We start from the raw sequence: 18094 nt of genomic DNA on the forward strand, positions 1-18094 counted from the left end.
ATGTAGATAGGGCTCTAATATTTGTGACTGGGTTAATTGGCAAAATTCTTATTTAGATTTCAAAATGTATCAAAGTTTGGGTTGTTTAGAGACAGACTCTGGCTAAGGTTTATATATAGTTTTGTTCACCTCACATTTCAGAATAACGAAACATGGTGTATTACAACAGATATTGAGTTTTAAAGGGAATATTGCTGTTGGTATAATTGGGAAATCTCCGACTTCTGGAATCCAAATCTATGACATGTTTCTTCAAGTCTGCTCTGCCAAATCAAACTTTGCTGATGTTGGCACTGCTGATGTTGGCACCTCATTGCATCTTCCTCTCCTAAAGTTATTCTCTTCCTCTGATTTCCCATTTTAAACAGGTAATCCAGAACTTTTTGTAGAAGGGGGTGGAGTGAAATTGCATACGCTTAATTGTTTACTTTCTATTCTTTTTTACTTTCTATTCTTTGTAATATCCTCCTTAGAAGTGTGAAAATAACTTATCATTGGGCAAACATGAACTTCTACTCCTGACTTCCCTCTAGGGTAAACCATTTTTGTTTGATAAACAGAGTGGCTGTTATCTCTTTTGTTCTTACATTTCAACAGTGGTGGATTTAAAATGGAAGAAAAACATAGATGCCTAGAATTGAGAGGATTAGGATTCCCCATTCAGGTATTGAAATTTTAGGATAGTTGGTTAGATTCTAAAACATAGTACTATTCCTTTTTATTCCCAGTGTTCTAATTTAATTTATAAAAATTGCATTCTCCCTTCCAGCCCTGTTTTTAAAAAGAATAGTTATTTAATAAAAATAAACATAAACATTTTACCCCATCAACTAGGCAGCAGCTCTGCAGAAGAGGACCTCGGGGTAACAGTGGATAAAAAGCTGGATATGAGTCAGCAGTGTGCCCTGGTTGTCAAAAAGGCTAATAGCATATTGGGCTGCATTAGGAGGAGCATTGCCAGCAGGTCACGGGAAGTGATTATTCCCCTCTATTCGGCATTGGTGGGACCACATTTAGAATATTGTGTCCAGTTTTGGGCCCCCCACTACAAAAAGGATGTGGACAAGTTGGAGAGAGTCCAGCGGAGGGCAACAAAAATGATTAGGGGGCTGGAGCACAGGACTTATGAGGAGAGGCTAAGGAAACTGGGCTTGTTTAGTCTGCAAAAGAGAAGAATGAGGGGGGATTTGATAGCGGCCTTTAACTACCTGAAAGGGAGTTCCAGAGGGGATGGGGCTAGGCTGTTCTCGGTGGTAGCAGATGACAGAACAAGGAGCAATGGTCTCAAGTTGCAGGGGGGAGGTCTAGGTTGGACATTAGGAAAAAGTTTTTCACTAGGAGGGTGGTGAAGCACTGGAATGGGTTACCTAGGGAGGTGGTGGAATCTGCATCTTTAGAGGTTTTTAAGCTGAGGCTTGACAAAGCCCTGGCTGGGATGATATAGCTGAGGTTAGTCCTGCTTTGAGCAGGGGGTTGGACTAGATGACCTCCTGAGGTCCCTTCCAACTCTAATATTCTATGATTCTGTGAACTCCAGACTTTGGAACTCTTTTTTCTGTTGGTCTTTTTCCAGGGATAGTTTATAAAATCATGAAATGTAATCAAAACAGTTTGTCCTTGCTTTTCCTAATCTGCTTGTTGCCCATCTCACTGACATTAACTGAAGCCATGTCTGCATATAAACTTGCGCTAATTACTCTGGTGTAGTTAAACCAGTGAAAACTGCATGGACACTTTCATTTCAGTTTAAGAGTTGCTTATTTCAGTTTAGCTTAAACATATTCCTAAACAATAAGCCTAGTCTATCCTTAAAAGTTTTACAGGCAGACCTAAATCTGTTATGGGTGTTCTATTTTTTGTGTTTAAAAGTGAAGACACGGTTATACCTGTATAAAACAATATAGCTTATTTTGTTTCCCTGAACCAGAATAAGCTTTACCGATATAAGCACTTTTACACCAGTATAACTGTGCCTGTACTACGGGGATTTTACAATTTTTACTATGCCGGCATAGTTAAGGTTGGCAAACTTTTAAGTGGAGGCAAGGCCTAAGCTAAATCCATATGTCACATTGGCTGGATTGGGGTGGGGGGGCATTTATTATATTATTTAACATCAGGATGTCAAAATCATAATAATTCATATGAGATATGCTGTGTCGGGTATTGTTAGAAAGGCTATAATGTGCTAAGTAAGATGATAATGTTCATGTGTTATATGTGTAATGGAAGTTTTGGATATGGTTGATATATCTATATTTCAAATTGTGACACCCCAGACAGGATGGCTGAAGCACTAGCCTGCTTAATGGTCCATTAAGAAATTCACAAGTACAATGGGCCTAGGGGGAGAAGCCAGGGATATACCTGATGAGTCACCAGGACTTACTCATGTGACTCTGGACTCCATCTTATTCCTGTAAATTTCCACAAGCAGCCTGGCAAAGGCCAAAGGACATAAAAGGCAGCTGCCCCACATCCATTTTGTCTTGGGTCTTCAGTCAGTCTTCACAACCCTCTGGATCAACTCATCTACAACTGAACTGAACTTAAGCTGTGATGTACTGGATGTGCACCAGAGGGACCATACAAGCCTGCAAACTCCATAATTCTACTAGAAACCTGATATATATGGACTTTCAAGCCAACTGTATGTGTCTGATTGCTTTAATCATTTAACACTTCTCTTATAGTTTGTTTCTTTCCTTTTATAATAAACCTTTAGTTTTAGTTACTAAAGGATTGTCTGGCAGGGTGGTATTTTGGGTAAGATCCAAACTTATATTGATCTGGTACAGTGGCTGACCCTTTGGGGTCAGAAGAAACCTTTTTGGTAAAGAGCATAGAGTTTTAAATATCTGATCTCTTTACTGGACCTAGTGGCTGATTGGAAGCCAGAGACTGGAATGCAGTAGAGGGGGCTGTGTATATTTTTATATTGGCTTCTTGATAACCAGTGTGGGGAATCAGAAGCATTGTTTGTGGCTGGTTGGGAAGTCTGACTTCAGTGTCACTCACCAGGGTTGGGAGAATCTGCTCTCCTTTTACAGTCTGCCCTGACCCTGGCATTTTCAGGTGGCTACCCTAGGCATGGACGAGTCGCACCATATAAGTCAGGTTTAAATGAAAATAAGAATGTCAATCCAGCTTTTGCACTTGTTTAAGTAAGTCATTTCAAAATCACATCTTAAGTTAAACTGGTGCAACTCTGTGGTGCATCCACTAGGAAAAAGTTGGGTTGTTTAACCATGTGTAATACAAACCCTCTACGTAGACAAGTCCTGTCATCTTTAGTGCTGAGCAGGTCATGGTGTGTTCCCTGATAATGTGATTTATTTGTGTCACCTGAGTAGAGTTTTTCAGGTGAGCATCATGGGAGAGCCAAGAAGAAATTACATGGTTTTTACATCAGTACTTCCTCACGTCGAGGTCAACTTGATTTTTATTGTTGATTTCAATTGGTGCAGGATGGTGGTTGTTGAGCAGTGACAGTGTGTGTGCTTAGCAATGCACAGAACATTGAGGAAAACATGAGACTTTATAGTGCAAGAAGATCAGACCTTTGGAATGTAATTGGAAAAATATTCTGTTCTTCTCTTTTATAATCTAGTTCCCTCATGTGGTTAAAGCACATTACCTTACCATCATAGTTCATCCACTCGAGCTGGATTACTGTCACGTAAAATTGGGCACCTAAGTAATCATAAACTGAAGATTTGGTTGCTTCAGGGTTAAGTATGTTTCGTTCTGTCTCATGGGGACACAAGTTACTGCTCCTTCAGCCACATGATAGCATGCTGAAATAATGGTTTTAACCTTCAGGTGTAACCACTTCGATTTCAGTCATTCCCCAGTGGATGGTTGAGGAGAAATTTGTAGATGCTTATTTCATTGTAGGCAGCATTACAGAGTAGTTAATAATAACCTAATGAAAAACATGAAGTGGGTTTAATGGGAGAATTTAGAAGGGTGCGTGACAGTCTATTCCCAATCACATCCTAAAAAACTATGTTAAAATAACATTAAGATTACGAAGTCAAGCACTCCAAAGTTAAGAAAATGCCAGAATTAGGATTGGCTGTGCAACCTTAATTTGATTCGCCCAGTCCATGTGTCATATGATACAATCTTTAATTTCATGTTCACTTACTATTTGCTCCACAAGACCCTTTTCTCATTCAGTACACAGGATGGATGGTGTTCACTGAATAGGAAGCTGTTCAGTGTTTCTTATAATTTGTGTAGCTCGTTGACTGCTTACTATTTAAACCGTACCTTGAATGCAGAGATATTAATTTCTTCATGGGTTTTTCTGTAATAAACCCTAATGAATTTATCATTAGACCATCCCCATTTTACAGATGGGGACCTGAAGAACAGAGAAATTTAAGGCCAAAATTGTCAAAAGTTTCCATTGATGATAGGTGTCCAACTTGAAAAACCTAGCTTCTGAATTTTTCAAAGTACTCATCATTTTTATAGTACTTTGCATATTCAGAGCACAGCTGGTATTGACTTCACTCGCAGTTCTGAGTGCTCAACTCGTCTGCAAATCAGACCCCAGGTATCTCAATAAGGCATCCAGAAAATGAAAAGCACTCAGATTGATGGCCACACAAGAAAAGTTTGGTTCAAGTGGTTTGCCCAGCATGACAGGAACTTTGTGGGAGAGGAAGGGATAGAATCCTGGTTTCCAGCATAATATTTAATTGTCTCAAACTCGAGACCATTCTTTCTCCATCTGCAGGATCTTGTCTCATGCACTACATATCTTTTAGCTTCATCAACAGATGAGGTAGGGTTTCTACAGAGTACAACTTCCTTCACTATACACCCTGATTCATTCGCTGAGCATGGTCCATCCATCCTGTGCACTGACTGAATGAATGGTCTTGTGGAAAAATAGTATGTGGTCATGTAATTAAAGACTGTATCATAATGCATATACACAGGCATCCTTAATTCTGGCATTGGCTAACATTGAAGTGCTTAACTTTGCAACCTTACTTTTCTTTTCACATTTTTTAAAAATGTCATCTTCTAAATTTTCTAAACAGCAAACTGAAAAGCAGAATTTCTGAAATTGGAACCATACTGATTCCCATGTGAATCATCAGCTGGGTTGGGACCTTTAGATCCACAGCACAGACCTCTGCTATTTGAACTAATGAACTGACTGGTAGCAGTAATAAGCTGTTAGTGTCAGTAGGGAATGAGATGTATTTGGCCAATAGGTTTTACAGTTTGCTTGACATAGGAGGTGTGTAGAGACTCCAGAATTCTGGATTCCATTCCAGGTTCTGGAGGAGAATGTGTTACTGAGGTTTCAGACCTTTCTGCCCGTCTCCTGACCTTCCCCAAGCCTGACTCCTTCTATACCTTGTTTCCCTCAGCCTGTCCCAACCTTGCCTTTCAACCCATCCTCTTTTGACTCCTGTCTTTTTCTCCCCATTATTTCCCTCTCTCCCCAAACTCAGTCTCTCCCCAGTTTTGTTTTTGGAATTAGTTTTGTTGGAACTATTAAAAAAAATCAGCCTGAGGTAGACACATGGCATGTACAATTTCAAAACAAGTTATTAAAGTACGGCAAAGTTGCAAGCAACTGAAAACATTTTACATAAGTCTCAGGGAACCTTAACTACAGGTGTCACTATCAGCTCTGCCTATAAACAGTTTCTATATAGACCTCACTTTTGTTTTAGTGACAATCATTTGTTCTAAATTATATTGATATAGAAGTGGAGGGAGTGTGTTTTCTGCTTGGAGGCGCCCGGTTTCTGTTCCTGACTCAGACTTAGTCCGTTACTTACTCCTCGAGCAAGTCACTCCTTGCCTCCATTATTTCATTGTCAGATAAAAATGATAATGCAGTGCTTACATACCACCTTGTATGGTTTTGAGATATCATTAATGTTTAAAAGGTACTTCTCAGTATTCAGTAAAGAATATTCCAAGGCCTTGTCTACACAAGCAAGTTGCACTGGTTTAAAATAAATCGATTTTTAAATCTGTTTAGTTAAACAAGTGCAAACCCTTATGTGATCATTTTTATTTTGATTTAAATAGCTGATTAAGAGTTAGCTTAACCCTATTCTTAGTAATTTTAAACCAGATTTATTTAGTTTTTGTTTAAATGGACTAGGAATCTATTTAAACTAAACCAAAATAAACCACGCTTGAACCAAAAGTGATCTCACAGCGTTTTGCACTGGTTTAAAATAATATCTTTAATTAACCAGCGCAGCTTTCTCATGTAGGTATGGCCTCAGATGAATAGTCCTCTGAAAGTGCCTTTTCTCGGTTGTACCTTCTTCTTCCATCTGGTTTTCTTGTTTTTGTTTGTGGAGGTTTTATTTTATATTGTTACTTTATTTCATCATATTGTTAATGCATAATCTCTAGTTAGAGATGTGCTATGCTGCTTGTGGGCCTTCTGACAGATGCTATACAGCACTGTACTTGCCCAGTCTAGAAAATTCCAATCAATCACTTTCTGCGCTGCTGCCTCTAACATTAGTAGACATATTTAAAATATTTTATTGGACGTTCCAATAATTAAATGTCACCATTGTCTTCATTCTCAGTTGATCAGCCAGTGACAGTTACTGTTGTGTGATTGACCCCAGAAGAGAAGAGTTCATTGCTAATTGGGATAGATACTGTTGGCGTTTTCATAAATATGTTCAGGCTAGCACAAGCATCTTCTTAGCTCACAGTTCCTCTGTTCTCTAATGGATTATTACTTGCTTATATTCTTCTCCAAGCCTTGAACACATTCTCCAAATATATCCCAGTTCCAGAGACATACTTTCTACTGGCAGTATAGTCCTTGCTGGAGCATCCTGAACTTGCACAATGAGCAAACTTAGTTGCTGAGTATTTATTTTCTCAAGCTGTTGGTTTTCTGAGACCAGCAGCTATGTTAAGATGCTGCATGTATTTTTCACTAGGCTAGTGACCAAAAAAAAGAAAATATTTTTGCAAGTATAGTTTATAGCAATTCCCCAAACAAAATAAGCTACAGCAGCAAAAGGACTCTCTTGCTAGTATAACTGCATTTACAATAGGGCTGGTACGGAGGGTGCGGGGGGAGGGAGGGGTTGATTTTACTCATTCACTCCTGACTGACACAGCTATGCTGGCAAAACGTTTTTAGACCAGGCATTTCTGGTGAATGTTAAGGGTACGTGTGTGCGCGCATATGTGATGCAGTAAGAGGATAGATGGACTTGCTGATGAGCAAAAATTTTACAATAGAGTTCATTTTGTCCTATCACTTCAGTATGAGTGCTGTGAAGTGATGTGCAATATAATGTGAATCTGTGTAACTCTGTTGCCACCCTCTGGATCTGTACAGGTCCCGCAACACAGCTTACTTAAGAGTGCTGTGTCTTTTGGGATGTTATGTCAATCAGCAAAATTACTTCATGTTAGAAATGGTTAGTGTCAGGCCATGTCTATACTACAGCTGCTAGAGAGCCACAGCTGTGATGCCATAGTGTAGTCCCTTCTTATGTCAACAGATGGGGCTTGTTTGTTGATGCAGTACATAGGTCAATAAAATAATTCTTCCTTCAACCTTGTATCTACACAGGAGGCTAGGTTGACCTAACTACAGCAGTCAGGGCACAACATTTTTCATAACCCTGAGCTACGTAGGCTAAGTCAATCTAATTTTTAAGTGTAGACCAGGCCTCAGTTTGGCAGGCCTTTGTTTGAAGGGGAGGAGTGACTGAAGAGACCAACAGGAAATTTCTCACAACCATTTTTTTAACTTGTTTTGTTTCAGAGTTTTACTGTTCTGTTTGTTCATTTAAAAATTTTAAGGCAAATTTAAGCAGGTGTTAAATTAAGCCTATTAAGCAATTAGCATTCACTTTTGGATTGTCAGAATTTATTCAGTGAGAGCTGATTGTCTACTATAGCTGATTACTTAATTGTGCCTTCTCAAATATGGCTGTAAATTCTTTGTTACCCAGCCAAACTTTCCATGTTCATTAGAAATCAATTCAATGTGGCAACAAGGAAAAAAATAAAAAACTCTTAAATCTTGTGTTTCCTCCAGTATCTTTCTGACTCACTGTCAGTCATTTCTCACAAGAGACACTTTAAATAGAGGTTAACCTTTTCTAGACTATAAATAATTCCTCCTAAAGATCTTAATCAAACACAAAAATAGAGGCCATGAATAAAAACAGTAAGTTCAAAATTTATAATAGGTTTTTTGAGGATCTCAGATCTATTGCCTAATATTTCAGTGTGGAACAGATCATGCTTAAAATTCTAGCAAAGGGTTCATTTGGTGGTAGTTGGATAGTTTGTTTTTTAATGGGAGAAACAAAGCTGACTTGATGGCTGACTTGTGTTCATTGAAGCAAGCTGGTCCAGCTGTTTTTTGGGGATGAATCCGTCTTTCCAATCCCTTCACATTTTTGCTTGGTTTTCACAGGATACAGTTATAAGCAGTTTGAAGGAGAATCTTAGTAGGAGGAACTTTGTTTGAGAGATAGTGTAGTCTGGTGATTAGAGCAGAGACTGTCAATCAGGACTCCAGGGTTCTATAGTTGGTTCTGCCACTGATATGTTGTATGACAAGTTACTTCATCTTTTAGTTGTCGCTTAGTTAATCAACAGTTAACATCAACTTGTGATGTTAAAAATATTATGTATGAATAGGTTTTGAGATCTTGAAATGACATATGGCAAAAATGTACAAATACTGCTATTTGCGGGGCATATGTAGAATATATCTTAGGGGCCAAAGAGAAGTGGAATTGTCCTAGATCAAAAATGTCCAAGATATGTTGACTAAAGGGAGGAAAATCAGGACTGCTCATTTACCACGTTAATCTGTGGCTCCTATATTCCTCTCCTCCAGCTTCGTATCCTCTTGTTCCCACTGTGTTACTTGATTAGTGCCATCAAAAATTACAAATATTGTTATATCTTTGGTTCTTAAACTTAGGGTATAAATCTAGTAAAGAACAGCTCACTGCTATGCTTCATCGTTGTATCCTGTATGGTTCAGAATGCCTCATGAAAAGAAGAAAAGTTTATTTAAAATTTAATCCTGAGTGTAAACTGAGAGCTTTCTAATAGTATGTCTTGCATTGCATAGTGTGTCCCTGCTACCAGTTTTATCAACCACTGGTTGAAAGGAGATTGAGAAATAGTGCTCTGTTCAGTGAAACAATAAAGAAATGCAAACCGCAGTGGTATGTAGGTCTTGATTGGTTGCATTTTCAGCAAACACTTCAGGAAGTATATTGTGGACTCTTTAAGTGTGTTATTGTATTTGTTATAGATCCTGGCTCTGGTGAGCGCACAGCACAAAAAAGGAAATTTCCCAGCCCTCCACACTCTTCCAATGGTCACTCCCCGCAAGATGCATCTACGAGCCCTATTAAAAAGAAAAAGAAACCTGGCCTATTGAACAGTAACAATAAAGAGCAGGTAACAGAAGTCATTGTCTTAATGTGGTAGTAGCATATGAAATAATTAAGGATGTAATGACAACAGATCTGGTGTTTTCTCCTCTTTACTCAGTTTTGTACTTGTACTGCAGGTCTCCATTGGCTTGATTGTGGTGAATGGACAAGATAGTTAAATAGGCCTTTGTGTTCCCTAATGTCTGTGAAAACAAAGGCCACTCTGTGAAGCCAAAAAGTAGGAAATTTAAAGCAATCAAATGAAATTCTACTTTTCTCAGCATATTGCCAAAATACAGACTTCTGAGCAAAAGAGGTTATTGAGGAATATATTCTAAATGATATTAATTAATTTAGTAGGATCTTTTTTAAAGGACAAGATATTTTACAACAATATTTGTCATAATTAATATCAAAATAGTATCAGGAAAATCAAAACTCAGGATTGAGAAGGATTTCCCCCTTATCCCTCCCTGGTACAAAACATCAACAAGTATCTAAATGCTTTATAAGCATTTGGTTGGGAATTTTTCCCCTTCCTCTGAATCACTCGATAGTGGCCATTACCTAAATCAAGCCAGATGAATCAAAGGGTAACACTAATTGTGGGAATTTTTATTTGCTATGTCCAGGTGAAATTATAGGTGCACCATATGATACTGTTCAGGGTTTACCTGACTTGCAGGAACAAATTCAGAGGCAGGTTTGAGCATTCTCTGAAAATCTGGGCTTCTGTGCAACATCTCATTAGAATTCCATTTTAAATATTAGATGCTTTATTTTTTATCATTTACTTTCTCATGCCAGTAATCACTTCACTTTTATCTGCGAGCAACTAATGAGAATTTTTTTTTCTAAAGCAGTTGATTCCAAAAGCTATCCTGAAATTACCAGGCATTCTTGATTTTATTTTTTTCTTGTTTTTGTTTAGACAAAATGGGATTTGTAGTGAATGTGGGTGTGACAGAGGTATTGGCCTAATAGTTGAGCCACTCTGAAAGTGAACTGTTTGCCATGTAAATTGACCACCTGTCATATTCACCCTTAAAGACAATCTGAAGACTGTTGTAGAAGTTGGTTTTATACTCTTTTTGCTGCTTTATAATGTACAAAGAAGGCTGAGAATATGTTGAATTTTAAGTGTTCCTTTTCTGTTTGTTTTTTACTTTAGAAATATTAGCAGTATCAACTCAATTTGATCTCTCCTATTTCACTGAAAGCTTTACTCTGAGGCCCCAGAGATGTAGATGGGAAACTCTATTGAGCCTTATGCCATGTCTACAGTAGAGAACTGTTCCTCATTGAACCAGTTGGATTGTACCAGTTTAAGCACAAACACTTCAGTGCCTCTGTACTAGCTGTGCTTCCCCTTACAGTTTTTCCTCTTATCAATGCTCATACTGATCTAAACCATTTCATTTGCAGAAGTACTTATCCCCTGCGTACCAAGCACAGCTCCTAGGAGCTTTTGAAAGGCCAGTCACTTTATGACAATAGTGGGAGGACTGTTTGAACAGCTTCAGTTTGAACCATTTTAGTACCATCCACACTGTTCTACATTTGGTTCATCCTGAAGCAGTTCACACTAAACCACTATTTAGCCCTGTTGAAAGAACTTCTAATCCAAACCAGACAGGACAAATGTACATTGTTTTGAGTACTTCAGTGTGTAGAAATGATGCATTTTACAAATATGCTGGTGCTGGGGGAGCCACATTATTCTTAGTGCTTGTCTGTCCACACAAGTTATACTGCTTAACAATACTGTTACTGGTACTGTTAAAGCAATACAACATCAATGGTGTGGATGTGCTTATATCTGTAAAAGGGTCTCATGTACATAACAGAGCTTTTGCAGGTATAGCTATGCTGGCAAAGCCCCCTAGTGAAGAAGCAGTGTATGCCAGCAAAAGAAGTTCTGCCAGCACAGCAGCACCACGTCCTCAAACAACTTTAGCTTTCTTAGCTATACCAAAAGCATTCTTCTGTTGGTATAGTTGTGTCTACACCGGGTATTGTGCTGGCATAACATGTTGGCTAGGCATGTGATTTGTTTTCATGCTTTCAGTCAGTGTAGCTATGCTGACAAAACTTTGTAGTGTAGATAAAGGTGCTGCATACTAATATAGCTATTCCTATAAAGGAAGAGGAACACAGTACTGGCATAAGACACCATGTTGCCATAACTGCATCCACACTAAGGGCTGTACTGATGTAACCATGTTGGTTTAAAAAAAATCACACCCCAACCAACATAGTTGTGCTGGTACGAACATTGTGTGTTGATCAGGCATTAGTAGATTGTGAGTGTCAACAAGGCCTTATTTTAAGGGATGGTGATGTTGAGTCCATGATAAGAGATTCATTTCCCACTGTTTAGTTGTTGAAAACCTGAGTAAAATTTCTCCTCTCCCTTTAATAAGGTTTCACTTCCATGGTATCTGTGATGTCAGAAACCTGTTAATTGTCCAGTTGTCCATAAATTCTTCCAAGAGGAACAAGGTAGACAAGAATTGAATTTCTAATGTGAAAAACAGACAGACTTTTACCTCCAGCCTTTTCTTATATATGATAATCAAGCAAGCAAAAGACATACACCCATTTTATATAATTTTATTTAGTTTTTGAAGGTCACCTTTAATTTAAATACTCCAATTTTACATGCGTTTACATTTTGAAGTGTAGGTGCTATGTGAATCTTAAAAAGATATTGTATGTGCAAAACCCCTTCTACAGTCGTGGAAATCTTTATGAGAGCCCCTATAGACAGACAGATTTGCATGTACAGATCAGGTAACTGCTGTGCAAATGGTTACTTAGGTGCACAGTTAAACTTGATTTGCACTTAGGTTAGATTACAGATACAGCATAATCACTCAAACTCCCAAATTAACTATAATTTGGTCTTGGGGATTCTGGTGATGCTGAAAAGCCACTTCCATATCAGTAATGTGGTACAAGATATTTTAAAATACACTCAATAGAATTACAGTTAAACAGGGGGCATCATGTCATATGTTGTGGATATAAAAACCACTGCGTGATGCCAGTGTGTGTTAGAATTTAACACGTTATATTCTGTTTTTCTAAAAGACATGCTCTAGGAATTATTTGGGGAACGTTCTGTGACCTGTGTTAGTTATGCTGCAGGTCAGACTAGATGATCCCAATGGTTCCTTTGGCCTTAGAATCTATGAATTTATAAGGAAAGAGTTATGGAGTTGGAGAACATGTATAAAACAGGTTGAAAAATTAGGGTTCTTAACTAGACAGTTATCACATAATCATGGAGGCTGCAGCTCATTTTCCAAACTAGCAATAATGCCCTTTCACACAACTGGATAAAACATTATATTGATTTTGCAAATCTTTGTAAATATTACTGTAGTTTTCTTTAGTATTTCTTTTTTATAAGTCAGCTCATATTAGCCTAATTTAAATACAGACTGCAGGCAGTAAGCCCCTTTTTAAATCAAGAGACTAGCCACCTGTTCCTGAGCTGACTAGCTTGGAAAGCATGGAAAGCTGCAACTCATGGAGAAAACAAGTTTTTCCAGAGGAGGGTCACTACTTTGTTCAGTGTTGAATTTTAATGTATCCGAACATTTTGCTATGGTCAGAAATCAAGTGTGAGGATGTCTATTTTTTAGGCAATTGAGTCTGTGACTTTCAGTCTTTTAGGCTCTTTTTTGAGCCCCATGAATGTTTCTCACTCATCAGCTGGTCAGCCTGGCTCAAAAGAAGTGAGGTGGTGAATGTTTAAAAGATGCAAGCACCATCATGCTAACACTTAGTTGTCGGTGCCTTCTGGGAAACTCTGAAAACGATTCTATTTAGAAACTGTTCTGACCATTTTCTTATGTCTTCCTCTGGGGTGGATTTCTAAGGATGTTTGTATGAAAACAGTATCTTTCCTTAGGAAATTTATCTGCTGCTTATCCCCCAAGTGAAGTCACAATGTACTTTAAATTATGTTGGGAATTTACACTGATTTCAGCTGTTGGTGGTCTGCCCTCAGTTATAGCTGCATAGGTGAAAAGCCCAAGTGTACACTAGGAAAGCTGTAATTTGCACCCCTGGAATATGCTCTGACTTGAAAACTGAGTAAGTTTTAGCAGTGCAAATTGCCGCTTTCCTTTTTGCACTTGGGGTTTTCACTCTCATAACTACATCAATATCTAGCTATAAGTTGCTGAAATTGTATAAGGCCTTATACAGTATCTCCAATCCCACATGATTTCAGAGGTCTTTACTAGTATATGTATTACATATGCATAACCTCTAATGTTATATTACTATATATAAAAACATGCAAGTAGGAGGTATCACTTCATCCATCTCTATGGTGAAAACACTCAGTACCTGTTTAGCACTGCACAGCTGTGTTGCATATAAGTAATAGATAGAATATGATGAGTACTACCAGATTTAATTGAAATTTCAGGTGAACAGAATATTAGCCATACTGGAAATTGACTAGGATAGTGTTGTTAACACCCTTACTCTTGCCAAAAATGCTATGAGAAATTTAGTGGCTAAAAGTGATCTGTTCTATATCTCTGGAAATAAAAGCAGCTTCAGCTGGAATGACATGAATTCAGTGTGACCCAATAATGTGCATATCAGTAGAGAGTAAACCTGTTTACAAATATCCATTCTGCATTTAATGAGATAATGTACCTGCACAAATGCTAAATGAGCTCTGTAAACTGATATTTGTTTTTTATTATGAATATTGTTATTTATTTATTATTACTTATTTGAAAATACAGATTTGTTTTGAAACCAAACCTGTCTTTCTTGCCTACATTTCAGTCAGAACTAAGACATGGTCCGTTTTACTATATGAAGCAGCCACTCACCACAGACCCTGTTGATGTTGTACCACAGGATGGACGGAATGATTTCTATTGCTGGGTTTGTCATCGGGAAGGCCAAGTCCTCTGCTGTGAACTCTGTCCTCGGGTTTATCATGCTAAGTGTCTGAAACTGACAGCGGAACCAGAGGGGGATTGGTTTTGCCCAGAATGTGAGGTTAGTTTGATATAAGGACATGTGTATGTGTCTTTTGTTCTTGAAATTAGAGGAAAATTTTTACTCCACCAGGATTTGTTCTCCTTTCACTCTGTTTGGACTTCTGTTATTCTGATTGCATCTTGGAAAAGGTAGTAGAAGAGATAATAAAAGGAAAGAATAATGAAAGGAAGCATCTGTTGCTGCTTCCCCATTGTCTTGGGTATCTAGATTACGTTTGCCTTCTCACCCTGAATTTTCAACTTCCTTTGTTTTCCCATCTCTAAAAAATGCTACATTTCAGAGAATTATCATTTTGTCAAGTACCTCTAATTTTGAAACATTCTGCAGTGTTTGACTAGTTTAACTTGTGCTCCCTCCATTAGTGGGCAGATCAACTCTACAGCAATGCACAAAAAATTGCTCTGTAGGGCCTACTAAACAATGGGTAGTATTATTATTTCTTGACAGGAATAAGTAAACATTTACCCATACATTTTCAGTGATTCTTGGGAACAGAACTGCACATTGTCTCATTATTTCAATATTAGTAAGTCCCACATACTGTTTTGAGTATTTATTGTGTTAGAACCTAGATAATTTTCTCAATTATTCATGTTACAATTCTATAGTCAAATTTGGGAATTGATGTACTCCACGTATTCACTTTAATAATAATGTAGTTGGAAATGGATATAATTTTCTTGTCTTTTTTTAAAGTTTTTTGATATATTCAGATCATGCACTGAGTAAAACAATTTTTTGAGGAATAAATTAAATTTGTTATGTTACACTATCACCACTGCTGTATTTTCATGGGATGGCTATTACCACCCACTTGAATAATTCAGGGACATTTTTGTGTAAAATAGTCATAAAAACAGTCATCAAGAAATGTTTTCTGATTAAATATTTTGTAATCTTAATTTGTAGAAAATTACTGTAGCAGAATGCATAGAAACGCAGAGTAAAGCTATGACAATGCTCACCATTGAACAGCTATCATACTTGCTCAAGTTTGCACTACAGAAAATGAAACAGCCAGGGGTAAGGAGAATATTTTTTACACTAGTCTCGTATGTATAAGCTATTGCTATCTATTTTGTTTCCTTTTGTTGATCTTGGTCATAGCATAGCTTATTGACCTAGTTAGTGGGCCACATATATCTTTAGTTGATGAATGGCAAACAGCAAAGTAATTTATTATGGTGCTGCATAATCTGATATGCATATAAAATGCAAGATTTCCTGGTATCCATGTAGACAGTATCAGTGTTAGCACAGCTTTCGGTGTTAATGTTGTTCTTCAGCTTAATTATTTTATTTATAGTCTTTGATATTCACAGTAGAGTCTGAAGTTTCAATAACCTCACACTATGTGTAAGGTGTAGGCCCTGTTTTATAGATGGAGAAACTGAGGCTCAGAGAACTTAGGTGACTGTTCCTAGGTCACCCAGGAAGTCTGTGATGGAACTGGGTACAGAACCTAGATCTTGTGAGTCCAAGTCAAGTTCAGTAGCCCTACTATTTTACTGTTGCTGTGTGAGGTTTAATGATTAATTGAGGAATAAATTGGAGGAAGAATTAAACTAGCAATATAACAATATTTGGAGTAGATACAGTGAAACTACAAAGTAGTCTTTGACAGTTTCCCACTCAGCAATGGTGAATGAAAAATTTTCCTTGGTATGTTGAGGGCCTCAGTCATCAATTTCTACACAATCTAAGCCTCCCCCCCCCCCCTTTTTTTTTTTGGTTGTTTTAAAGCAGCAAAATTGTGTGCTTCGGTGTTTCTCCAAGGCTAGAGAGAAGGAATCCTTCCCTGGCATTCACTAGTTGCATTGCTGCTTTGGTGGCTACAATTGTAACCGTATGCATGGTCTAACCACAAAGTTGCATTGGTTTAACTGAAGGTGGTGGTATGTTGGTTTATACCTGGTTTGTATTGGTTTAACTTGCAGCTTCTCTTTACATGTGCAAGATAAACTTCTTAGGGTCTAGAGTAGCCTCCACAGAGGGCCTGTTTCCACACAATCTTGCACTTTTAATTTTTTTTTTTTTTTTTAGAAAAGCATAAGTTGGAGGTATTATGCTCTTATAGCTGTTTATAAAAAATGAATTAAATCCAGAACACACCATGAAATGAACTCTCTCAGTCCATTCTGTAATGTGGTAGCCTTTTCCTTCTTTATTAATTGTATTATGAGTCGTTCCAAAGAAGGCCTTTTCTTCAAATCTCCCAGTTGGAAGTAGATTTAGAACAGGAATGCGAATATAGGACTGGTGAAGCTGTTCAGTATTTGTGATGTGTGGTTTGCTTCTTTTTTCTTTTTAACAGACAGAGCCATTTCAAAAGCCAGTTTCACTGGATCAACACCCAGATTATGCAGAATATATCTTTCATCCAATGGACCTTTGTACATTAGAAAAGGTTGGTCTGCAGCTAGGGAAGCTGCATTGGGTTCAGTTACTTCAGTTGGGATTGTTTTGCTTTTTATATTGTTTGTAAGAATCTTGGTACTGATTTGTGTTAATACTTGTTCCTAAAATCAGTGTAATATCATTTTCCTATCTGATTAATCCTCCTGCCCTTATTTGGTCCTGGACTTACTTTTATGGGTCATTCGGTAAATACTGTATTGCATAGTCTTTACCATACCTGAGCTCGGCTTGTTCCCAGTGGTGAAGGAAGGCTACCAGGGACTCAGTCATGACCCCCTGATTCTCAGCCACTTGGCCCCATCATATATTAAAGTTTCAGGAGGTCAGCTTTAATTTATGCCACAGAGATGAGATTCCTCAAGGTTTTTACACCAGTGGAGAATTGAACATTGCAGAGCCCACTCCACTATGCCCTTTCTTTTCCATGACACACTCCCTCACTTCCTGCTGGTAGTAGGGTGGAGTGGTGGAGTGGTTTTCAGGCTCAGAGAACAGTAGATCCACCTTCTCCGATTTTCTGCTAGCAGAGACTCCAGCACATATCTCTGTCTGCTTTAATTTCACTTTGTACCAGGGAATCCAAACTACTGTCTTGTATTAAATGTGCTTTAACATGATCTCTATCTTTTAAAACTCTCTTGACCCATTAATCCAGTAAACGCAAGTGATGCAAAGTGAAAATGAGAAAATTGGGAAGTGGAGGAAATTGTAGACTGGATTTTCTTCATACAGATGTTGTATACCATATACACATCATACCAGGGAATAACCCATTTTTTTAATTTGAAAGAATTATTGACTGCATCTTTATACATTTTAAAAAATTATTTGGAGTACATTTTGACAGTGAATGTACTTTTGGGGTTGTAAAAGAGTAGATGGGGCATGTTCTGATTCTGACAACAGTTCTTGTGTATTTAACAACCACATGATTCATTGTGTGCATTAAGATTTATTAATTGGTTGGTTGATATGAAAAATAGTTAGAAAAAGGGGCTGTCCTTGACCTTGGGAAATGATTTCTGCTTCCTGATATATTTGTGATGTTCTTCTTTGCAGAATGTTAAAAAGAAAATGTATGGTTGCACTGAAGCATTTTTGGCTGATGCCAAATGGATTTTGCACAATTGCATTATTTACAATGGGGGTAAGTGTGTGCTCGCTCCCTGGAAATTAAAATTGTGGAAAGGACTGTAGTAGTAGAGCAGTTT

General features: G+C 37.8%; 1 protein-coding gene across 8 annotated transcripts in view; it reads left to right on the plus strand.

Annotated features, from left to right (window-relative positions):
- The window catches only part of ZMYND8 (zinc finger MYND-type containing 8), a 113117-nt gene that overhangs the window by 42055 nt on the left and 52968 nt on the right, over nucleotides 1-18094 (plus strand). For all 8 annotated transcript variants that reach the window (XM_067554321.1, XM_067554322.1, XM_067554317.1 and 5 more), the window contains 5 exons: nucleotides 9305-9453; nucleotides 14244-14462; nucleotides 15375-15488; nucleotides 16780-16872; nucleotides 17943-18030. In XM_067554321.1, the coding sequence (XP_067410422.1) occupies nucleotides 9305-9453; nucleotides 14244-14462; nucleotides 15375-15488; nucleotides 16780-16872; nucleotides 17943-18030 (663 nt within the window). The remainder of the gene's footprint in view (nucleotides 1-9304; nucleotides 9454-14243; nucleotides 14463-15374; nucleotides 15489-16779; nucleotides 16873-17942; nucleotides 18031-18094) is intronic.

The sequence above is a fragment of the Emydura macquarii genome, unplaced genomic scaffold (assembly GCF_026122565.2).
Source record: "Emydura macquarii macquarii isolate MOO-44397 ecotype Brisbane River unplaced genomic scaffold, CSIRO-AGI_Emac_v2 contig_1483, whole genome shotgun sequence".
Classification (NCBI taxonomy): domain Eukaryota; kingdom Metazoa; phylum Chordata; order Testudines; family Chelidae; genus Emydura; species Emydura macquarii.